This window comes from Hylobates moloch, unplaced genomic scaffold (assembly GCF_009828535.3).
Source record: "Hylobates moloch isolate HMO894 unplaced genomic scaffold, HMol_V3 SCAFFOLD_1, whole genome shotgun sequence".
NCBI classification, from domain to species: Eukaryota; Metazoa; Chordata; class Mammalia; order Primates; family Hylobatidae; genus Hylobates; species Hylobates moloch.
Window position 1 is genome coordinate 134,993,607 of NW_026652276.1, and position 25,516 is coordinate 135,019,122.

At 43.6% G+C, this 25,516-nt stretch overlaps 1 protein-coding gene across 4 annotated transcripts in view; it reads right to left on the minus strand.

Annotated features, from left to right (window-relative positions):
- The window catches only part of BMPER (BMP binding endothelial regulator), a 248,176-nt gene that overhangs the window by 214,968 nt on the left and 7,692 nt on the right, over positions 1 to 25,516 (minus strand). For all 4 annotated transcript variants that reach the window (XM_058445792.1, XM_032758344.2, XM_032758346.2 and 1 more), the window contains exon 3: positions 226 to 325. In XM_058445792.1, the coding sequence (XP_058301775.1) occupies positions 226 to 325 (100 nt within the window). The remainder of the gene's footprint in view (positions 1 to 225; positions 326 to 25,516) is intronic.

Consider the following 25,516-nt stretch of genomic DNA (forward strand, 5'->3'; position numbering starts at 1 on the left):
CCCCTTCCTTCCAGCCCCAGACACACACATACACACAAACACACACATACATACACGCACACACACATACACACACACACACACACACACACACACACACCCTACTTCTCCTCCCCACCCATGTGCACCCCAGCCAGGAGCTGAGTGAAAAGAAAGGTGAGAGAAAGAGAAATAAAAATGTCTGAAGCAGCAGCCAGGAGAGAAGACGGCCAAGACATCAATCACCTTTGCACTGTTCACAACAGGCTCCCCTCTGCTTGACGGCCAGGGCACAGTCTCGGGACAGCACGGGGCACTTCTCTCTCTTACATGTCACTTCCTTGTTCTAGACAAAAAGAGACACGAGACATTTGAAATAGACATCAAACAGAATTCCCCAAATGCTAACACACCACAGAGGTTTTCCGAGCCCCCCTCTTATCTGGCCTTCACTTGGCAAGAAAATGCTGTGAGAGCAAATAGGATTTTGTTATCTCTGAAACAGAAATACCCATCCAGGAACACAGGACTTTGGAGATCAGAGTCAGATGAGAGGAGATGAAAAGTCCCTTCTTTACAAAGCCAGCTTCACCTAGATAACTGATTGCCAAGGGAGAAGTTCTCTCCCACTCCTTCAGATTCTAAGGTTTCTTTTTAGTACACACTACAGAAACGATAATATTTGTGTAAACCATATTTTGCCTGTTGGGCTACCTGGGCCAGGACTGCATCGTGAGAACAAAAATATTTTCACATGGCCGTCCAACAATCCTTAATAGTAGAGTGCATTAAAATGCAGCAATCTAAAGTTCCAACTCAAATAATGACAAAGTTGAGTATTGGATCGGCTTGGTAAAAGAAAAAGTAATATTCCACATGCCAAGCAGAGACACGGACGTCAGTGTTTTCTAGCTGTGGGACAGCTGCCTTATATTAGCACTTATGCTAATGAACGTGTGGCAAACATTTGCATCTTTGGTTGTTTCCTGAAAGGTTAGCTGTTAAAATGTCTTAAAGAAGATACAAACATGATGGATATGGCCGGGCGCAGTGGCTCATGCTTGTAATCCCAGCACTTTGGGAGGCCGAGGCGGGCGGATCACGAGGTCAGGAGATCGAGACCACGGTGAAACCCCGTCTCTACTTAAAGTACAAAAAAAATTAGCCGGGCGCCTGTAGTCCCAGCTACTCGGAGAAGCTGAGGCAGGAGAATGGTGTGAACCTGGGAGGCGGGGCTTGCAGCGAGCCGAGATCGTGCCACTGCACTCCAACCTGGGCGACAGAGCGAGACTCCGTCTCAAAAAAAAAAAAAAAAAAAATGATGGATATGCCTGTTTGTATATGGATTGTATGCACCTGAACCAAAAATACTGTCTCAAAAAATTCAACAAAATGTGAGATTTACCAAGTGGCGACCACATGCTAGGTGATGTGGCTTTCATTCTCACTAAAATTCTGTGAGGTCAGTATCATTATCCCCATTTTGCAAACAAGAAAACTGCTGCTCAGAGAAGGTAGCTGACTTTTCCAAGATTACTCAGCTTTCCAGTGGGAGAGATGGAACTCAAGATGAAGACATAAATGTGTGCACACCTATGCCCTTCCCTGGATGATAGCAAGTGCCTCATTTGGGGGCAGGTTGGAGAGGAGCAACTGACCGGCTCTGCTCACCTTGAAATGAACCTAGAACTCTCTTGGAATATGTATTAATAAAGAAGAAAACCAAACTCAGCCCTGACAACAAATTTGAGAAGATTCTCAAGTGTACCCAGTACGCCTCCATGTCATGAGACTAAGAAGATCTCACCATTTCTTGCTCAGAACCAAGGAGACACATGCGAGCCTGCAGGTGTGTGTGTGTGTGCATGTGCATATGTGCCTGAGAGCTTGTGTGTGTGTACGTGTGTGTGTGTGTGTGTGTGTGTGTGTGTGTGTGTGTGTGTGTGTGTTGGAGTCTGGGAGCCCAAGCCAAGTTCATGCACCACAGTCCAACCCCAAGGTAGTTCCAAAATAAAACTTGTCACCTTCTATGCTGCCCTGAAATTCCCTGGGATTTCCAGAGCTTAAGATGCTCCCAGAGTCTAATTCTAAAATAAATCCAGGTTGCCATCCCCTCTCCTTTCAAAGATCAGAACGTCTGTGTGTCCCAGAATCCCACTCCCTCTGACTCACAGTCACAACTGCCTGAGAGCGAGTTCTACGGGGAGGGTTGGGCCTTGCCTTGCCCACAGCTGTTTCCCCATCAGTCCTGTTATTACCCTGCCCTCGTGGCTTTTGCAAGGCCAACTGAGGCACAGAAACAATAAGCCACGACAGGTGTTGCTCAAACTTGTCCACTGAATGGCACATATAGAAAACGACACTCATTTCTGTTAAGGAACGCTGGAATGAATGTGGTGAATATTCTCCTGAAACTGTCCTAGGAGTTGTCTGACACCCAGAGAAAGGACATCAATCCACAGCCAGCTGCACCCCACACCTGCAGGGACTGCTGCTGCTGTTTTGTTTTTTCATTTACTGGTTGTCCTTATGATGGGAGGGTGACCTGACTCATCCAGTCTCTCTCTCTCTCTCTTTCTCCTTCTCTCTCTCTCTCTGTCTCTTTCTCTCTTTCTTTTTTTGGGATCTGTTATCTGGTAAGTGCCCTCAAGGGACTGACCTCATTTACTCCTAAAATCCTGTGATACAGTGGCCCTTATCCTTAGCTGCACATTAGAATCCCCCGTGGAGTTCTTAACAAAGACTGCCACAGTCTCCCACCCCCTGAAGCTCAGATCTGGTTAATCTAAGGACCAGGCATGCGTATTTGTTCAAGCTCCCAGGTAATTCCAATGATCAGCTAGGGTTGAGAACCACTGCTGTCAGGGGAGAGTATTTCTGTGGCCACTGGGGCTGAGCTGGGATAAGGAGCTGTCCACAGTCCCTTTGTGAACAGCAGACCTACAATCCGAAGCCAAGCATACTGGCCCCACGCTCCCCAGAACTCCTTCCCTCACCCCCTTTTCTCCATGATAATGGTGGCATCAAGGCTAACTATAAGGCACAGCCCTTAGATTTATTTTTATAATTTTTTCTTAAACTACAAAGGTCATACATTGTTATGGTCACCATTCACAATAAAGAGACATATTTTTTAAAAATTAATAATCTCCCCCAACTCCCACCAAAGTCATCAAAGATAGCCACCAGGTATGTATGCTGCTTGGTATTGTTGACAGTGACTTCGTTTTGAAAAGCATAGCTCTTGCAAGCTATATTTTATACCGACTCTCCCACCCCAGGAGAATTGTGAAAGAACTTCATTAACAGAGCTTCTGTTACCAGGACTGTATGGCTTTATGCATTCAGCAAACCTGGCTGCAACCTGGCTGCGGCCTTAGCCAAGGTCCACTCCCAAGCACATCTCCTCTCTGAAGGGAAGAATCTTCACATACAGAGAGTTCAAAGCTCTCGGGGCAGTCAAAGTGATGACACAATCTGGGATCTGATAAATAGGAAGGCACACACTCGCTTAAATATAGGAACTCTGCTGACTTAGAAACCTGGGAGCCAGTCAAAATCCATAACAGGATCCCAAGATTCATAATAAATAGCTTGTAATTACAGTCCAGCACAAAAGCTATTCCAACCAGATGGTTTATAGATTCACATCTGGATTTTTTTTTTTTTTGTACACACACATAGAACAAACCTAAACCTTAGCTGTAGGTTTAGTGGGTTTTTTCCCCCTCTGATTACACTGGGAGTTTTTAAATATTCTATCAACGGTCACATTGGTACAGAACTGCCATATCTGATCATTGCCCTGGTGTCTGATTGGTGTGAATGTGGAGTAGTCTTTGGAATCCCGGGCCTTGCAAGAAAAAAATTTAAAAGCTCAGGGAATTGCTGGTGAGAGCCTGATTCCTCCATTTCCTTAATTGAGTCCAGCAGCTACAGAGTAAATTCAAACACAGGTTAATTAAGACCACTCCATTCACTTTCCCAATTTTGCCAAGAAACAAAAACACTTGTTCTTGAGCCAGTGGCTCTGGTGAGAAGTGGCACAGGCAAAGCCATGCCTTCAGGACTCCCTCACCCCCTGGGCTGCCTCATCCCCACATGCGCTACGTGTCACCACTGTGACTCAAGGTCAGGGCTCATTCCATTCACATCTTCATTCAAGAAACATTTTCTAATACTGGCTCACACTTACTGAACTCATTCTCTTTGTGTTCAGGCTCTGTGCTAAGAATCTTATGTGCATGTTTTTCACCAAAAATTCCCAATGATCGCCATCTTACAGAGGAGGGATCAAGGTTAGGAAACCTGCCTAGTGTCACGTAAGACACAGATCTAGAATACAAATAGAGGCCTGTCATTTAAATGCCGTACTTTGCTACCTCCCAGGATGCAGAAGAGACTAAAATAATGATCCTGCCCTCAGGCCCCAGGGGAGATTGGTGCCTTCCTGGTGGCTCCAGACAGGAACTCTCTAACGAGAGCAGAGCAACTCCAGGGGCCTGTGTCATGGCCAACCACGGGAAGGTCTGCAGACACCAGCTGTTTTCTGGTAACAAGGAAAGTTGTTCCAATTTGGATATCAACAGGGATGTGCCTATCATGCCTCTGAAAGCCAGACTGGCATCCTCAAACACTTTTCCCCAAATCCCAGCTTGAGTTTGAGCTTCTCCAGATCTAAACAAGAGAAATGGTAGCAAAAATACACTCAAGGAAAAGGTCAGAATACTCTAAAAAAAAAAAAAAAAAAAAAAAAACCTAACCAATGAATAAGAGCAATAAACCTCACTGCATCTTTCATTCTCAGTCTCCCGTGTGTCCCTCTTTCTAGGGTTGCCAGCCAGTGGTCTACCTGTTGTCAAAGGCGTCTGTCTGCATTACTGCCTTCTTTCAGGAAGATAGTTAACCGATTCTTTAACATTGATCAAATACATCAAAACCCAAAACGTAGCCTCTGGAGGCACATTAAATGAAGTGCCAACATGAAAAACGAAAAGGGGGGCATAGGGAGTAAAACATTTTTTAAAAATCAACATGACTGGCAACAAAGCTCTATAAGGATCTGAGCCAAACCACAGCTCCCGCCGCAAGCCAAGTTCAAACAGGATTCCGGCAGCCAGCTTGCTGTGTCTGAGATCTGCCACGAGATGGCAGCACAGAGTCCTCGGTCTCAGGAATTGCAGCCTTGAGATCGCCAGAGCCTTGGGAGTATTTCCCAGTGTCTGGTGGGGAGGGAAATGAGCTCTCCCATGAGCGTAGGGCGGAGGGGTACAGAGAAGATAGCAGAGCACCGCTGTGAAACGTTCTTGTGTGCCTTCCTCAACCAGAAAAACGTGCTTTTGAGATGCTTCTGTTCTATTCCAAGCCCCAACGTCTTGAACGTATTTTTTTTTTCAAAGATTCTTCCAGAACCAATCCTATTGTGGAATACGAAAAGTATTCCTTGACCTTTCATTTATAATAAAAAATAATAGAATCAAAATCTGGAGAAGAAAACACAGCAGCTAATATGATGAGGGTAATGGAGGGAGAAATGTCTGCGGGCGGATCCTTTATTTTTAGACTGTGAAACACCATCACAAATCTCTTGAAATAAGAGTGAAAATGAAAATACCTCGTGTCTGCCTGCTGATCGTCCATTTGGTTAGCGATGTTGAAGGTGGCAGATCAACACAAGACCCTTCCCCTAGATGATGGCATTATTTTCCCTCCGTCCCTGTCTCTGATGACAGTAAAGCCTGCCTGGGAGGCAAACAGCTGTCATTTGGCAAACTAGCAAATTCAAAGTGACAGATCTTTTTTCAGGAAACCAAGAAGGCTGTGAGGTTGTGGTATTTTTTTCTGCCCGAGTGAACAATACTCAATATGTCAGTGAAGCACACGGGCCAGGTAGTGTGACTGCTGGGAATAAAGTGGCGGAGTCCCCTGTTATTCCATCCCAGTAGTCTTTTTTGGGGAGGAGCTTACAGATTTTGCTGCCTTCAAGAATTCCCCACCAAAATACAAATACCCCTGGGGGTAGACCCACATTCATCCCAAATAGCCAATTTCCTGGGATAGATCCCCCAGCCTGGCAACTCTGAGAGGGAAAGTTGCTTAGCAGTGGAGGCTCCAAAGCTGAAAAACAAAGCCTTGGCACACGTATCACTATACTCAGTGCTGCGGGAGGGAGACAGAAATCATGCAGCAAGGTTCCTAGTCTCCAGAAACCTACAAGCTCTTGGGGAAAATAAGACAACAGACAACAGCAGTTCACACAAACACTGCGGTGTAACTTCTGGCACAGTGAGAAGCACGAAAGAGAACTTCACCTTGATTCAAAAGCCATCACCATTGCTGAGCACAAATAGGACACTTTGATGCTTACTCAAATTTTTATTATCAGAGAACTTACACAATAGTGTTCCATGTGGAGAGTCTCAAGATGGCTCAAATAGGAATTTGTTGTTAGGAATATGGGTGTCTTGTTTCAAGGAGGAGGGAGCAGGGGAAGCTGATCCCACATCAGCGTGTATATTCTCATCGGAATTTCTAGTCTCTCTATGTATGAAGTCAAAGAGGTCAACTTCTCCTTGAAGTATCCCCATTGTAACCCAATTCCAGATCCCAAAGAGCCAAAGAGAACTTCCTGGCACTTTTGAAGACAGGTCACGATTTCTCCCAGGCAATATTATACCACTTCTCATAAACAGAAGAATAATACTTTAGGTTTACATAGCACCTTTCATCTAAAGATCTCTGTAGACATTATTTCATTAATCCTCACAGATTTCTTAAGATTTGCAGATGGAGAAATGGCACACAATGAGGCTGTCTCACTCAGATCCCTCTAAGAGGCAGCTAGCAGTGGACCTGGGAACAGAACCCAGTTCCCAGCCTGGCTTATGGGATCAGCTGGGAAGGTTAGTTTGTAAGGCACAGCACTAAAATGTACAGAAGTATCATATTCAAATTAGGTTAGCTCCAATAGGCTGTTGAGACTTTAGGAATAGGCTAGTATGTAGTTAAGCTAGTCTGCAGATTTTCTGGACAGGCCACCTGGGCCAAACAGGAGAGGTCTCCTGCCACGTTTCTGCCCTAGTACAAGGTAACCTATGAGAGGTGCCATGGAAGGGATTACCCAGGACTTGGGTAAGCAGACCAGACTTTAAGCCAAGGTTCTAGAATGAAGAGATGGAAAAAAAAGCTGAAAAAAGAACTGTGTTGGCAGCAACCAAAGACCCAAATGGGCCAGATTTCATTGCTTTTCTTTGAGACAGGGCCCTGCTCCATCACCCAGGCTGGAATGCAGTGGCACAGTCATGGCTCACTGCAGCCTCAACCTCCCAAACTCAAACGATCTCCCATCTCAGCCTCCAGAAGTAGCTGGGACCACAGGCATGTACCACCACACCTTGCTAATTTATTTTTATTTTTATTTTTTTGTAGAGACAAGGCCTGTGTTTCCCAGGATGGTCTCAAACTCCTGGGTTCAAGTGATCCTCCACCTCGGCCTCCCAAAGTGCTGGGATTATAGCTGTGAGCCACTGAACCCAGTGAGATTTCATTGTTTATCAGCAGTTCTGATCATTGGAAATTGTAAAATGAAGTGATGACCTCTCTAGAACATTCGGTCAGGGGAAATCCTGAGCAAACGAGCATGAACTCACAGAGAGGAGAGAATGCAAGCTTGTACCTGCTCCAGCCTGTCTCCTTTGGACAAAGTCTGTTCTCAGTCTCTTGGAAAATAATAATGGAGCATGGGTAGGGGGGCCCTGAGATAGCCCAGTGGTTGCCAATGGCAGTATTAAATTTGATTGATGATTTATTATTTTAATTAAGCTTTTGCTTGCTCATTCTTCATTACTGATAGTAAAATTGACTTCCCCATAACTCTTACACAGAAATATCTGGAAGAAAAAAATAAAAGGCAGTTTGGGCAGCCACAAACCCTAAGTGTACAAGTCCAAGGCTCTGGGTCATGTCTCTCAACTCAACAGAACTTGAAAAAAAATAGAAAGACAACGTGAAGAAAACCATCTCTAAGATGAAGAACATGAAGCTGAAAGGAAAAAAGACCCAAACTCCCCAGCAGAAAGAAGTGGTTTCACCCAAGACCTCTTTCCCAGCTGAGTTTAGTCCAAGAGATGGGAGGTGTCAACTGTGGCCTTTGCACGATATACCTCAAGCCTTTAACGTAAAGTGGCATTTCCAGACCTTTCTGCAACCCCAACCTCCACTGCTTTTGCAAATCCCTTCCATAGTCAGGGCCACAAACAAAGCTGATCCATCTCTAACCAAACAATGAAGTAACATACTGTTTTCAAGCAGGTTGCTGAACAATTAAGAATAATAACACCTGACATTTATAGAACATCTGTTATATGCCCCACCATGCTGAACATGTTTTGTGTATTTTGTCATTTAACCCTTGCAAACAAGCCAGAAGAAGGCACTGATTTACCTCCCACCACATCTTATAGGTAAGAAAACTGAGGCACGGAGAGGTTAAACGGCTCACTCAGGTTTACATAGCTAGCCAGGGCAGAGATTCAAACGCAGGACTCTGATATCAAAGCCTATGATTTCATCAGTGTGCTATATAGCTTCATTTAGAGGCTAAGTGAGCCACCTTTCCCTTGCAGCTAAGAATTTAAATGCTTGCCTTTGTTAAGCACCCCATTTTCAGACCTTTATAAACCTTGGTGCTTTATGGTTTCATTTTGAATACAGAAGTAAAAATAGTGCCTTTTAGGAAAGACAGATTAAGTCTCTGACTTAAAAACTCAAAACAAGTCCCAGTCTCTGAGTGCCTGGTCATTTGCAAGGCTGACCAAAACCTGGACCCAAACCTGCCAAGTCCTCTCATTTCTTCTTTGATTTGAGCAGAAGGGTGTACTCTCCTGGGAGGCTTGCAGCATCCCACGGCCATAATTTTGTAGACTTAATGTTAAAATGTCTTGCAAGAACATCACGCAATTCATTGCACTCCATCTGGGAGTGTTATTCTTTTTCCCTCCTGTCTAGGCTCAACGAGTCTTTACCCCAGAGACCCAGGCCCTGGCAAACACCGCCTCCTCCAGCCCAGCTCACAGTGCAAACTCTGAACAAAGCTGCCCTTGAAGCCCGAACATTTAAAAAGACTTTATGAAGCCCACTGGGGCCCCCCGATTATTTTGCAACAAGTCATATCCCATGAAGAAATTCACTTCTCTGCAACACAAAACAGAGGGAGATTAAAGAAAAAGGCAGGGGGGTGGAGGAAAGAAGTAAGACCCCCTGCGGTTCTGTCTGGCCAGAATCGTGTCTTTTAGTACCCATATCCCCTACAAAGACGATGTTCTGATGATATATGGCCCTAATACATCACTAAATGACAGTGTTCTCCTGATCCTATACCTTGAAAATATGACATGTGCCAGCAGAGGCAATGGGGGATTAATAAGGAGGCCCTTCTGATATTTACGTTACCTAACTATTCCATTTTTTTTTTAATGGGCTTTAGTTTGTTGGAGGGATTGTTTTGGGTTCTATTCTGTTTAAGGGTTTAGGTCTGGCTTTTTTTTTTTTTTTTTGGCTTTTTCAAGAAACTCATGGAACAAAGAAACACAGGCCATTAGAGTGTCCTGGCTGCTCAAGTAGAAGTCTGATTTAAAACAGGGCAGTGTCAAACAGCTCCTCATTCTGTTTACTCATATTTTGAAATAGAACCAAAACATTAGAGATGGCAGAACACACACACAAAAAAACCCACCAAATAAAAATAGTAGCCCAAAAGAGAGTAGCATTGCCTGTTTTTTATTAGACTGCACGTCGTATAAGCAAAGGGTCTGCTGGCAACGGCACATTTGTGTAACTGGAATGGAGGGAACATGCAGAGCCAGGGATCGAGTCCCATGGGCCCTGCCACAGATGCAGCTCTGCCACCGTGCTCAGTTCCCAAAAGCAAACCAAAAAAACAACAGGTAGGTTGCATCTCACTCTGCCAGGCGTGTGAACCAAGAGGGTTCATGGTGGTGTCCTGCCTTTACTGGGCACAAATGCCTCAGTCAACCCTTCTCTCTTCCTGACAGAAGAGACTCCAACAGCTGGGATGTGGGATGGGGTCGGTGCTGCAGAGAACACTTCCAAAAGACTCCTGGGAAGAATTTGCAGGCCAGGGGTGAAGGAGAAGGAAGCCCTGCAAAGCAATGCAGCTTCGCATGCAGGAGGCCCGGCTGCCTCCTCAACACCTCTAGTTATTTTACACTGCTGGGCGCCCTTCAGCACATGATGAATAATAAATCTGCTTCTTCCTCTGCCCAAAAGGAAAACAAAAAGGAAAGGGGTGATGAAATTCTATGAATATTTTTATACCTTTCTGGTGAGTTATTTTGAACTAAGTAGAAGATGATGAACCACATTTTGGGGGTCCAACTCCAACTACCTGTAGGATCCGGGGCTCAGAAGGCATTAGTGGGGCTTTCCAGTCCTGGGGTGACAGTGCAGAATCTCCTGGCCAGGTTAGCAGGGATTTTGGAGGGAGTGGGGAGTGGGGGTAAAGAGTTTAAAAGTGGTAATAATATTAGGTAACTCCATAGGAAAGCTTGAGACCTGACATTAAAGAAGGTGATAGCTGGAGATATTATTTTGACAGCCTCTTTCTTGACTTACTGCAATATAGGAAGATGGGCTGTCTGGTATCAAAAGAAAGATGACTCAATGGACCTTTTAAACATGCACGAAAATGACTCTCTGTCAAGGTTAGAAGAGTGAGCACGTACAAATCACAGAAACAAAATGTCTTAGATTCCCTTGGCAATTGGTGGTGGCAAAACCACATCTTTGTGAGGCCAGCCCTGGAAGGTTGTCACTCTTGTCATCAGCACATGTGTCCTTCCTGGATAACGTACCTACACTGAACCCACCAGGTCCTCAGGTGTCCCTCATTCCTGTGGGTCAACAACAAGCCACAGAGCCAATGAAACAGAAGATTTTTCATGGATTGCCCCGTGAAAGCCCACGCGCTGTTGGGAGTTACAAAAATACCTGATCTTGACAAGTAAATGGAGCTGACATCCATGGGAATAGGCAGGGCAGAGGAGCCGCTCACAGCCCATCTGTCATTTTGACAAAGTAACTTTCTGGTCACCAGTGAGACACTCTTAAAGACATCTGCACAATTGACCCTGACCACCAGCAATCACAGAGCCTTTCAAAGGTACCCCTGGGACGAAAATGCGATCAGCTTTAGAGCTGGATCCTGCAGTCCTCCCTCTGGGTAACAGTAAGAGCGGGGTGACATCTCAGTTGCTGGAAAGATCTCTGCTCCAAAGCTATATTTACATTGGTACCAACTACAGAGGTTGTCCAGTTAGCCCAAGTAATGTCAGGTAGGGAAGCAAGGGAATAGGAGCGCTCTAGCTGGTTAGAAGTTCGCAGAACTGAAAATGTCAGCCTTGGACAGCGTCCCCTGTATGAAGGCAATTCTGTCAGCTAAGGTTTGTCTGACTCATTCACCAAGGCCATTAGCACTGTGTTCTCTTCACCAAAGCTTTCCCAAGGGTCACATGCAGATGTCAGAAAAAAACTGGAGAAGCCACAGATTTATTTCCTCGGTTTAGAATGTAATTTTAATCCACTAGTGTCCATTTGCAAACTCATTAAGCCATCAAAGAAAGCCAGATTTGCAAATAATCCATTTCTGAGATTAAGGTATTATAAAGAAACGAGAGTGGCCAATTACACACAAAACATTATCAACATAAACTTGTTGCTGAAGGGATTCACAACATGTGCCCATTTTTAAAAGGAAAATATCAACCATAATTAGAACCCTTAATCATTAATTTTAACAAGGGTTCCATCACAAAACGGCTTCCAGAAGCTTTAGCATATCTAAAATAAGGCAAAAGTTTCTGCAGAAAAACAAATGGCTATTAGAAACATGTGGCATGGGGCTATAAACTTGGATTTTTCTGCAGGTTAATCACTGCAGATTTCAGATCTATCTGACTAAAAATCCACGAATCTGTTTAACCAATATTTTTGAGCCCCTACGGCAGGCCAGGCAGTATGCCAGGTTTTGATGGGAATAGAAAATATGAATCAGACACATCTTCTGCCCTAGAAGAGCTTACAATCCAAGAGGGAGAGAGACTAAAGCATAAACACAGCACAGGCACCTCCCATGTTGCAACATGAGGGGCAAGAAGTGCTGGTTACCAGCTCAGAGAAGCTCAGACGCGAGGCAGGAATCGTCAGTTTTGACCAAATTCCACTGCCACAAACTCCTTGAAATCATCCAAAGTCTGTTGGTTCATGGTCCACTGAAATGAGCCTTTAAAAAGTTCTGTTAAACAATTATCTCACTGAGACAGAATTTGACCTACATCTTCAGCATTTGGAGATTGACAATTCACAAATGAATCTCCTATGATGACATTCCAGTGCGCTCCAAGTGAAGTGTAGCACCCTCACCCGGTATTTTGAGCAGTAGAACAGTTTGTTTCACATATATCACAGGAAAATAATGGGTGCTTATCTTGTGCCATGATTTTCTTGCTCTATGAAATTGTAATATTTAACACACTTTGCTAGTCTTTCATCTATGTTTTAGGTAAAATATAAAACATAACATACTGGATTTTAACTTACATTCTAAAACCAATAATTATCATGCTACCAAGTCTACCATGAGTGGTAATATCTATTTTTAAAAAACAGTTTTCTACAGGAAATAATTTTATTCTAGAATTATATTGCTCATTGCACAGTTTGTTATGATTACATTAGTGCTCATTGGAGACGACTTTTCATCTTTCAGTGGATTTGTTTAGTTTTCCCACCGTCAAACATGATACCCAAAATAATGTAAGCTATGAAAAGGGCAAGTCATCATGACAGAAAAAGCAAAGTTTAGAGTACAAAGAAAAGTTCATCATTTATTTTGGGGAAGAGAAATCGTTAGATCTTCAAATTACCAAATCAAAAAATTAAACCCAATGGCAAAGATGAATCCGCCCAACAAATATGCACTGAATGAGCCCAGCATTGTCCCAGGTACTGAGGGTACAAATGAACATGCGAGGGCCATGTCCTCACAGAGCTGACGTTCTAGCAGGGACGACTGCAGGGAACACACCCACGCATGATCTCATGGGCACAGGGGAGGGCTCTGAGAAAATCAAGCAGGACAAGGGAACAGAATAACAAGGTGTGAGGCTGTTGGGGACAGTGATGAGAAAAAGATCCTTTAGGCCGGGCGCAGTGGCTCACGCCTGTAATCCCAGCACTTTGGGAGACCAAGGCAGGTGGATCACCTGAGGTTAGGAGTTCAAGACCAGCCTGGGCAACATCGTGAAACCCCCTCTCTACTGAAAATACAAAAATTAGCTGGTGGCACGTTCCTGTAATCCCAGCTACTCAAGAGGTTGAGGCAGGAGAATCGCTTGAGCCCGGGAGGCAGAGGTTGCAGTGAGCCAAGATTGCGCCATTGCACTCCAGCCTGGGCGACAGAGTAACACTGCGTCCTCCCCTCTCAAAAAAAAAAAAAGAAAAGACCCTCTATTAAGGAGACATTTACTCCTACACCTCAGTGAAGGAAGGAAAATACGTCAATATATTGGATATGTGTGCTCCAGGCACTGGAAAAAGTAAAGCTCCAGTGGAGAAGGGGTTGGGTATCCCGCAGGAGTGAGGAGGAGCCCAGCGCGCAGCTGGAGCACAGTGAGACAGGAGGGTGTTTGGGGAGCTGAGGCCAAGATGGCGTCCGGAGCCGCAGCGTGCAGGGCCCTGTAGGCAGTGGTTATTCTTCAAACTGGATTCCGGGTGAGAGGAGAAGCCACAGGAAGATTTTGCTCAAGTAAGTCAAATAACTTGTATACTTTCAAATGGTCACTGGTGGATAACATATTGTCCGAAGTCAAGAGAAGTAACAGGTAGTTAGAAATAATCCAACATATTTTCAAGACTATACTGAAAAGAGGTGCTAATGAATTGAACATGGGATGTAAGAGAAAGAGGAATCCAGGACCCCATGGTTGATGGATGGCCTGAAAAAATGGAGCCATGCAGCTGATGTCACTGGCTGGAGCAAACTAGGTTTAAGGAGTGGTGACAAAGGAGATCTCCATTCAGGCCATTTTCAGTTTGAGATGCCTGCTCAACAGCCATGCGGAGACACCAGGTAGACATGTGGACAGATGCAGCTGGACTGGAGGTGGGCGTGTGGGAACATAAATGTGGAAACTATCAGCATACCAGTAGTTTTAGGCAATGCATCTGTATAAAATTGCTTAGGGTATGAATATAAATAGAGAAAACGTCTTGGCTGAATCCTGGGACCCTCAAATATTTAAAGTTTGAAAAGATAAGGAAGATCCACCAAAAAGAAAAATAAACCAATAAAACATAATTCTTATAAGTCCATCACACAAATGCTGAGAGAGCGCCATATGTATGAGTCCTTACCCACATAGACACATAAATGTGTGCATGAACAACTGTAAGTGACCCTGGCTGCAGTCATTACATTAATTCAGTGACCACCAGAGGTCACCTTCTATCAGCACCTGCCACTGTGCCAGGTATTTTAGCGACCAAGATACCCCAGGTTGGGAGGGTTGCTACCCACTACTTGAGGCTCACAGGAGAGGCTGCCTAGACTACTGCTGGCCACTCCTTACTCCCACTACTACTAATTATCACACCTTCCAACCTACGTCTCAGAGGAAATCTGATTTGACTTAAGTTTAGGAAAATTCTGGTTGGCTAGAAGAGCTAAGAATTCCAGGGAAAAGGTCTAGGACCAATGTCCCCACAGAAGAGGGCACAGACCCACTAGAGCTTAGTGACCAAAGGCTGGGTGAGTATTACAGATGGGTGTGTGTGGCAGAGGGGACGTTAAACACTTGGGAGTAATAGAAAGAAAGGGAAAGGGAAAATCTCTCAATTTAAGTTTTTCTTCTCTGTTATACTGAGTCCTGAAGCCAAAGCCTGGGAGTGAACAGAGTCCACAGTCAGAGGCCTCTTACAATTATGTCTCATGCCAAAAAATGTGGCTCAAAGCTAGGACCGTGATACTCATCTACAGTAGGGTAACTAGGATCCAAGGATCTAGGGAAGAGTCTACACATACAGGCAGGCACTGGCCAAGAAGCAGAGAAGCCAAGACCCCACAACCATCTTGGGACTCAGTCTGGAAGCGAGCAAGAGACAGAGGTCAATGGAGAAACAAGCTAGCAATGTGTTGCAATTTTGGGATTAGTACTCCTCTCTGTACTTTCAACATAATATTTCCTTCCCACATATTAGAAGGCTGTTAAAGTTTCCCCTGGGCATCATCTTCACCAGGCTAAATTATATCAGCACATCATCATTAGTAAAAAAAAAAAAATATTTACTAACCCCCACCTGAACACTTGACACTGCTCCAAGCTAGCCCGTTAGCTAACCCAGTAATCCTTCTCTTGAGCCTTTGGTCAAGATCACAGGTGGGTCTCCACCAGCTCTCCACCAGATGATCCAGTTTTGCCTAGATAGCAGTTCCACGTGGCACACTGAGGGGTGTCCAAGGGAGAGAATACAGTCATGGGTTCTTAGTTTCTGTTTCTGGTTGGGCCAGTAAAGCCCCTTCCTCATCCCTCTTTTCTGCTTATCACTAGAGACCGAAACTAAAAACCGTGACTTCAGGATTCTAAAAGCCTAACACAAAACAAAACAGAACAACAACAACAACAACAAAATAAGGTGAGTTGGACAAGCTCATCCCTACAAATGTCTAACCGCCATGCTGCGTGGAGGAGGAACAGCCAGCCTGCTGTAATGCCTTTTGTATATTTCAGTATCAGGCTGAACTCAAGAATTAAAAGCTGAGACTGAGAAAAACTAGACACAAAACTTGGGGAATGGTGACATCATGGAATTTCTGCACTAATGACAAAGAAAGAAAATAACATGGTAAAAAATAACAAGGATGGAGATGAATCCCTGGAACAACGGAATGCCAGGCTAATTTAAAAAAAAAAAAAAGTTTAAAGGATTCCCATTTGAAGTATGGGAAATTGTCCGGCAACATGACCAGAATTCTGTGAAGGTGATGGGAATCAGAGCCTGGTCGGCTTGACTTTACACTCTCTCTCAGCAGGGAAAGAAAGGTGTGGGCAGAAACAGGGCAGCAAAAGGGAGAGAAGAAACCTAAAATTTCCCAGAATGGCTTTATTCCGACAAGGAAGGAACCTGCTGGCTGTTAAGTTGCCAGCCGAAGGAAACAGCTTCTTGCAGAGGTTTTGAGAAGTCGAAGGGGTTGGGGTGAAGTGGGGAGCTGGATCCCGCTTCACCTGGCCCTCAACTCTGCATTGTTTGCGTCTGGTTCCTCCAGATGCGGCTGGCCCACTAGGTCAGTCATAAAACCCTGGGTTTTGTGTCAGATTGCTCCATCTAGTTGGCTCATGCTGAAGAAGCAACAAACATAACGTCACGTCAGCTTCATCCTGCAGCTGCTACCCATCCCAGAAAGACCACAGGAAACAGAGTGTATCCCTGTGGGAATCCATTCCATGAAGAGACTGGCAGCAGCCCAGCGGGTCAGCCTGTCCCACCCAAAGGCGCCAGGCAGGACCCTACCTAACTGGACTGCAAGGACGGTTGAAAACATAATCCCCAGGGAAGCTATTTGCTGGGTCTCTCTCACTGACCCCGGGGGGTATTCTCTCAACCCTTGTGGTTAGGTGGCATTCTCTGAAAGAGCTCTGTGGAGTCTGCCTGAGATGGGACAGAATTCTGGTACTTGAATTGCAGTCCCAATTCTCGCTGATTGCAGTGGGACTTTCGCCTTGCTTTCTCTTTTCTGAGCCTTAATGAGCTCAACTATGAAGCTGGTTTCTTAAGAATGCCGGCCCTACCTCACAGGGTGGCTTTGAGGAAAATGAAGTTTGGACTATCCCCAGTTTATGAATACAGTGTTTGTTCGCAAAATATCTATTAAGACTTAAAGTTTGCAAGGTGCTGTTCTAGATATTTTGATCATGAGAATTAGATGCTATTCCTACCCTGAAGAAGCTTCAAGTCCAGTAGAAGAGAAAGTCATGTAACTAATCAATAAAAATTTAGAGGAGAGAGGAGTAAGGGTATAATAAAAAGGTAACCAATATAAAGTCTTCAAGGAACAAGTGAGTTCATTCTGATTGGGTGACTAAAGGAGGTTTGATAAAGATGACATGAATAGGAAAAGAACACTTCAATAAAGACAGCTAATGTGCAAGATAATTGTGTAAAATTTCCACGAAAGCAACATTATGTAAACGATAGTTGACCTATTATAAAGTTTTACATCAATAACAGAATTTCAACTGTACCTAACCAAGATTTAAATATAAACATATATGTTTATGTTTATATTCATATACCCTTCTCTTTCCATTACATGTCAGGTAGAAAGAGTGTTTCAAAAATTGGCCACTGCATAAAAGTCACTGGAAGGGTTTATTAAAAATGGAGCTTTCTGGCCAGGTGTGGTGGCTCACGCCTGTAATCCCAGCACTTTGGGGGTCCGAGGTGGACAGATCGTAAGGTCAGGAGTTCGAGACCAGCCTGACCAACATGGTGGAACCTCGTCTCTACTAAAAATACAAAAATTAGCCGGGCATGGTGGTATGCACCTGTAATCCCAGCTTCTCAGGAGGCTGAGGCAGGAGAATCACTTAAACCCAGGAGGTGGAGGTTGCAGTGAGCTGAGATCGCACCACTGTACTCCAGCCTGGGCCACAGAGCAAGACTCTGTCTCAAAAAAAAAAAAAAAAAAAATGGAGTTTCCCTGGTCTGCACAGGAGCCAGCCAGACCTACTCCATCAGGATCTCTGGACCAGGACACAGGAAATCTGCATTTTTTAGCCTTCCCTGGTGGTTCTTACACACATTAAAATCTGAGAGCCACCACTGCTGGGCCCCTGGTGGGATAACAGAAGAAACTAAAGGCAAAATTCTAACCACTGACTTGTTAATGACCTACAACTGTGTGAGAGAAGACAAGTAGCCAAACTGGCTCCTTGAGGGAGGAAGGGGCAGAGGCCCAGGGAAGGGGATACATCAGGCAACAGAATTGTGTGCCCCTTGTCACTAGTGTTCAGGCTCCATTGTATGGGCCCCCAGCACACATACACAACTATTAGTTTCATCACACATTCATTCACACTTTCATTTACGATTCTAATGATAGAGGGTAGTTTCCAGACTAAAACCATTATCCAAATGTTATATAAATACATATATATATGTATATATGTACACAGACACATAAACTTATAAAATCTGGCACAGTCAAGGAATAACAGGTTGCTCTGACTAACTGAATATTCCAAACAAGAGTTAATATCTCTGGCTTGTATAAGTTAATCAATTTTCAAAGAACTTTAAAGCAATAAAAGACATCTAACTTCAAAACTATCTCAACCATAATTTAATCCCCTTCTGTTCATGTAAAAAGCATTGCTCCTGTCTTGCAATGCCTCAGGATATTATTAACATAAATGCTCAATAAATGTGTGCTGAGTTTAATGACCATCAATCAATCATTTGCCTACTCCAGTCCTGCAATGCCATTCCCACATTTCCTGCAGAGCTCCTACCATGTGCTAAGCTGAGCGCTGCTTCTCCCCTCCCTCCCCCAGTCCCACCACCCTCAGAGGGGTCTTGAGGATATACAGAAGAGCCCATTAATTCAGTTGGAGGTTCACAGATTGAGAGGCATTTTTACTATGCCACCACATTTTGGCTTTAGTTTATGAACCCAGTGCAAATTCACACTGAATTTAAATACCCCCTCATTCAGGTACATTGCAATAACCTGGAGGATTATATATCCCTTGCAATAACCTAGAGGATAAATATCTCCCTTGAAAAAGTCTAAAGTCCTCAAAGCATACATTAGGTTGAACCACATAAAACTGCTCCTATAGGTCAACATCAGACAACTATCAAAAATTTCATAACTCCCAAATCTGGGGACTCCAGATTTGTGTAACATGACCCATTAGCATGTAAAGTAATTTAAGAAATGTTTTTTGCCCTTAGTCAGTATATGGTTTATATGAAACAAAAAAAAAGTTCACAGTTTTTAACAATCCCCCTCCACACACATGCACCCATGGAGGAAAAGGAAGCAACACCATCTGGTACATGCATTTCCAGCACATCCCAGCAGGGAGATAAAAGGGCTGGTTCCTCCAACAGAAGCCACCCTAGACTAATGAGATGCACAAAAAGGGTAGATTCCTGCCCCCTTCCCTGCCAGCCAGCTCTTCCACAACTTCTGATTTGAGTCACCTCTAAGGCACAAGGAATTTCATCCTGGTACTCATCTATGTGCTAATGGAGCTGCAGCTAGCTGACCTCTGGTGGGTCCCACTGGGCACCAGAATCATTGTTTCGCATGTGCTTGAAAACAGGAAATTACCACAACTCAAGTCTAATGGGCCCCATTCCCCCCAAGGGGCATAAACACAAGCCCAAGGCAAGACCTTAACTGTTTTGGCATAGCGGCTCCCAAGTGGGAGAATATCTGCTTCATCTTTCATGTTCTCTCATTCAGGAAAATAGTGTTCCCCTGAGACCAAAAAAAACACTGCTATGTGAATGTCTTGATGCTACTGCTTTTACACCATAAATCCACAAAGCAGGAGAGACCCAGCAGGCTGTGAGTGTCTCTGGAATTCATGAATTTCTGGGTGGTAAAGGAACAAAATGAGGCAGGCTTTACCGGAGGCAGAAGCTGCAAGCCCCACAGGCCACTGATGCGGAGCAGCCTCTGCTCTCTGAGCAAAGGGGGAGCAATTTTAGTATCTTGGCACAAATGGCTCTGTTCAATTAGAAAATAATGGAAACTGGATCCCCCAGTATCTCTTAATAAGATATGGAGCAATCAACATGGCGAAGAATGAAAATGTCATTCATTAATGTTATTGCTACAGTCCATAGACATGCCTTAAAGAGGAACCTCAGAAAATAGGCTTTTAAAAGGAGAAAAGGGGGAAGAAATTAAGATCAAGATCCTGGCCAGGTGTGGGGGCTCACTCATGTAATCCCAGCACTTTGGGAGGCCAGGGCAGGAGGATCGCTTGAGGACAGGAGTTTGAGACCAGCCCTGGTGATAGTGAGATCCTGTCCTACAAAAAATAAAAATAAAAATAAAAGATGCTAAAAATGTTTCTTATAGAGGCCCAAAGAAATGGAAGAGCAGCTTTGGGTTTTCATACCTCCTTTCCATGGGCCAAGCTGTCCCTACTAAAAATAGCCTTCCTGAGGTCACCCACAGCCAAAGAGGCCAGTAGTGCCACCAGGGTGGCCAACTGACCACACAGGGTCTAAAAATAGGGTGCTTGGCCTATGCTGACAGCATTAGCAGCCATGAAAAGTCATCTGGTCAAATACCATATATGTGACCAAGAATACAAGAGTTGTTTTGGAAAGGCGTGTTTTTATAAGTTAAAATGCGATGATCATTATCTTCCTTATTTGTATTCTGTCCTTCTCTTTGAAGTGTCTCTGGGTACCATCATTTATCTGCAGATCCTCACCCAGAGTCATGTTATGTCTATTCCCTTGAAGCAGGGCATTTGGGGGACATGCTGTGGTCAGTGAAGATGCCACCCATCCCGCCCTCTCATTTTCTCTCGCTCAGTTACCTGCATGAAACCTTACAATTGCCCATTAGTTTACAGATCTTTGAACTTCTCATTTGGCAGAGGTAGGTCAGTACCACCCATTACCTAACATTAAAAAAAAAGAAAGAAAGAAAGCTCATTACACTACACGACATGTACATACAATAAGGCCTTTGTCCTTAAAAGAAAAACATAATTTTCAACAGAGTCAGCTACCAGAAGCCAACAGAGCTAACATCCAAAACCTAATATAAACATGAAGGCTTGTGTCAAGATTTCAGAGTTAGTTTCACTGAAAGGGGCTGGAAATGACTGGAGAATGCCAGCTCCAGGGTTCAGGAGACATTTTTCATTGTGACTTTTTGAAAGTGGAAGCCAGATTGTCCCAGAACCTTCCTTGTCTATACCTCCTGCCTTGTCGGGGACATTTCTGCTTTTGACAACAGTCTACTTCTATAAAAGGGAATGTTCCTTTTATCACAAATAAGAGCAGATGTAAATATCAATATGATCTTATATTTTCAAATGTGATTACATTCCTTTCAAAAAAAAGACAGTGTTTATGTAATGATTATTTAGGATGTCTTTTATAGAGGAGGTTGACCTTCTGTGATAAACTTTCTGGGAGAATCATGTTTTGGAACTTGGAGTTCCATTCTGGGGGGGAGCTATCCCAAGTGTTAACAACCCCAACTATAAACAGGAAACTCCAGTCTAACTCCCACTCAAGTCCCAAGGTTGTGGACCTCTTGCTGAAGCTACGGAGCTGACAGAGATGACCACGACGAGGTTCTTACACTTTAAGACACCATCCCTTAAGACGTGAATTCGCCCAACTCACTACACTACAAGGCAGAACATGCTATTACCGAGAAGAAGAAGCAGCAGGCTCTTAGAGGAGTTGGCAGGACTTCTAGTCCCAAGCACAGAAGGCTGTATGAATGTGCAGGGCCTACATGTCCAAATCTAGTCACGCCAGTTCATCTGGGCTTGCCCTTTCTAGAAGGAGGCCCGATCCCACAGGTATGCACTAGTGCCTGTGGTTTGCTGGAAAGCAGGATGCTGGCCACATCACACTCTTTAAAATGGAGAGGACTCAGAAGCTTCAGGCTCAGCAGGCCCACTGGTCACTAGTTTTACATTTTTGCCTCCTACCTGCCACTTCCTGATTTAATGGCAAGGACTGCAGAGGACAAGTGGGCCTCACTGAGAAAACCACACTGTGTTTGTAAATTGGCACGAGTTAAGCAGGCGAAGCTTTGAAAAGAAAAATAGAGGAGCAACTCATCTTCCTAAGCCCCAAACAGTACCAGGGTTTCCCATCTTTAACAGAAAAGCAGCAGTCACCTCTTCTGCCCTTCCACTGTCTACCCTGAGAAAAATTCAGAATAAACACATTTCATAGGTGTTGACAATAAATTGCCATACATACAGTCCATTTAATTTAAAGTATGGCAAAGGCAGTCATTCCATGACACTTCAATGGTGGAAGTAGCTATCATTTCTAAAGTGCTGACCATGGCCCAGACCATGTTTTGAGAATTTTTCATGCTGTAACTTACAATTCTGACAAGAGCCTCATGATGAAGATAGAGATGTTGAGATATAGAAATGTTAGGCAATTTACGTAAAGCCATACAACTATTAAAGGGTAGAAATGAGAACCACTAAGCTATCGTTCCCAAAGAATATATTCACTGAATTAGTTGCTGAAAAGTGGTTTATGGCATGTTACACTTCACTTTCTTCTATTCAAGTTCTTGCCCCTAATAACAATGTCATTTAAACTGTTTACAAACAGCTTTCACACGCATCTTGGCCTTTAACCCATTCCCATCACTCCAGTTAATGCCCACAGCCAATCACTTAAGTCGGCTGAAGGGCACATACCACTGAGACTTGTCCCAGACTTCACAATGAAGGCTCAGAGAGGGTAAGGTGTCTGCTCAGTGGTGCACAGCTACCAGGCAACCAGGTGAGACTCAAACCCATACATTCAGACACACATACATTCAGGCCCCCACACCACAGCTGCATTTCACTGACAAAATAGGCTTTAAACATTTCATGAGAAAAGAAAATATCTTACCCGAAGACCTAGAATTTAAGACATTAAATTATATCATAATATTTTTAAAGCATCATTAACAGTTTAATAGAGCAAACTTAAAAGTTTATAATAGTAAGTTTTTATATTAGTCAGACTCTTTTATATTATTGCTTTTATTCCTAATAAAAAAAAATCCCTCAATGTGGCCTGGTCCATTTTACATTTAACTATAGAAACATTCCAATGACGTTTGCAAAAAGCATATTACTGTTATCCGTGAAATTAGTTTTGTTTGGGTACCTTTTAAAATTTCATGTGGTATTTATTCACTTTTGTTAAGATCTTTTAAAGTCAAAGTTGGGAAAATTTGTGATTTTTGCATTAAATTTTCAAAATCCCTACAGCAATCTTAGTTTTGGATTCCTGCCAACTGGGGATCCACTGAATCTCATCTATGATCAATTCAATCCGATGTGCAAATACGCAGGGTCTGGGGAGAAGGGACCATTGTTCATTGTTTCAAATAGTCCAAGAAAATGAGAAAGTTCCTTCTTTGACATTCTCCTAGAATCTTCCAGTTCTTTGCAATGTTTAATGCCACTAGTCTTTGTCTTCTTCAAATGTCTTCTGCCTTGGCATGTGCCTTCCTGGTTCTCCTCTTGCCTCTATAATTTTTCCATCTCTTTCATAGGTTTCTCCTTTTCTATCCTTCTCTTAGATATAACCCTTCTTCTAATTAATATTATAGGCCCATTTTTTAAAAATCTCAATTTAGACCCCTCCCCAAGGCAAATAATTTATTCCCAAAGTTTTGAAGTTTATTTCTATGCAGACAGGTAACAAATTGCTAACCTCTAGTCCTGATTTCTCTATACCAAACTCACAGTCTTTTAAGAGCCTACATGGCTTTTCTACCTTGAAGGTCTATGAAGCCCAACACATTACATCTAAACTAATTACTACCCGCCCACCCACATGACCCCTTCTCTTCCTACAGTGTCTATGACATTGGCTAGACTTCTCAAAATTCTCTTCAGTTTTTCCCATTTCTCATCTCTGCCATCTATTTTCTTGCCAAGGGCTATAAACGTGGGCTCCAAAACACTTCTGCAAGACTAGTGGTTCTCAAAGTCATGGCACATTGGTGCACTTTTTAAAGGTGAGCCACCCAATCCTGATTAGTGTATAAAAATTGTGCTAAAGGCCGGGCACGGTGGCTCACGCCTGTAATCTCAGCACTTTGGGAGGCCAAGGCGGGCGGATCACGAGGTCAGGAGATCGAGACCATCCTGGCTAACACGGTGAAACCCCGTCTCTACTAAAAATACAAAAAAAATTAGCCAGGCGTAGTGGCAGGCGCCTGTAGTCCCAGCTACTCGGGAGGCTGAGGCAGGAGAATGGCGTGAACCCAGGAGGCGGAGCTTGCAGTGAGCCGAGATCATGCCACTGCACTGCAGCCTGGGCAACTGAGCAAGACTCCATCTCAAAAAAAAAAAAAATTGTGCTAAAACTGAGCATATATTACTATCATGAACATACCTACCAGACTGAATAATTTACCAAATGGATCACGCAGCAGTGTAAGGCAGGGTGTCACTGTGAGTAAAAGGAGAGAGCTGGTGCCCCAAATATAATTTCGAGAGTGAGCTCTGGGAAGAGAACTACTCTATTCAAGTAGCAGTGCCCTGCTCTAGAGACACCAAGTGACAAGCAAAGTGGCTGTGCTACTAATCACTCCACTGTAATTACTGCTGCATTTTAGCAACTGTGTCTTGTTGGGCATGGTTTGGAGTCTATCAAAATATTCTAATTTTTTCAATACCTTTGGTATTCACATAAATACTCTAGAACTGGAATGTAGTCAAAGAAATTCAAAAGACTGAGCAACATTGGTTTATCCCAACACCTTCTTTCCATTCCCACTGCCCACCCCTGCTCCAGGCTGCTTGCTCTCACCTGACCACACAATATCCCTGCAGTCTGTTGTCCAAACTTCAGCCTCTTCACACTCTGTATATCCCGTACAAAAGCTCCTAGAGACCTTTATATAAAATGTATTTTATTGTGTCATGTGTTTGCACAAAAATATTAAGTGGCTCCTCCCAGTTACATGAATGGAACTGATATCCTTATTATTACATGCAAGGTGCTCCCCATGCTGGTTCCCATGGAGATTCTAACTCCAGCTCCATCACAGCTTTGGGCACAATAGACGCTGCCATTTCCACAGTCCCAAGCACACTCTCTTTGTGTCCTTCCTCCAACAAGGCTTTGCCTGGATCATCTTTCTTCTCGCATCATGGTCCCAGATACCCTAGTCAGAATTCACTGGCAGCCCCCTTAGTACATGGGTTTGAGTCTATTACAGTGCTTTTCTGTCACTCCTATAAAATTTCTTATTAATATATGTGTTCGTCTCCCCCATTAGGCTGTGGGCAAGAATCTGTCCTGTTGGTCTTTGTCTCCTCAAAGTTCCCCAGCCAGCACAATGCTTCAAACACAGAAAGGGCTAAAAATAATAAAATAAAATGGAAGAGGGGATGAAGTGTGGCAAGAAGGAAGAAAGAACAATATTATTGAATTTATAACCTGCTATCCCTAGTGCCTTGAGTGGTGTTTTATAGAATTAGAACTGGGAATCAACAGGTCTTAAAATATACACCCAGCTCATTTGCTGATCTTAACTAAGTTCAACAAGCACACTTGACCTTCCAGTGCCATGAAAGGTGGTGTTACTCATATTCTTTTATAGCACAAAGGACTCAATATATCATCATTTATACAGAAGGGCCATAGAAGAGGGTGTGAAAAACTGATATCCTTTATTTACCCAACAAATTCATATTAACTAGTTTTATTTTTCCATCAT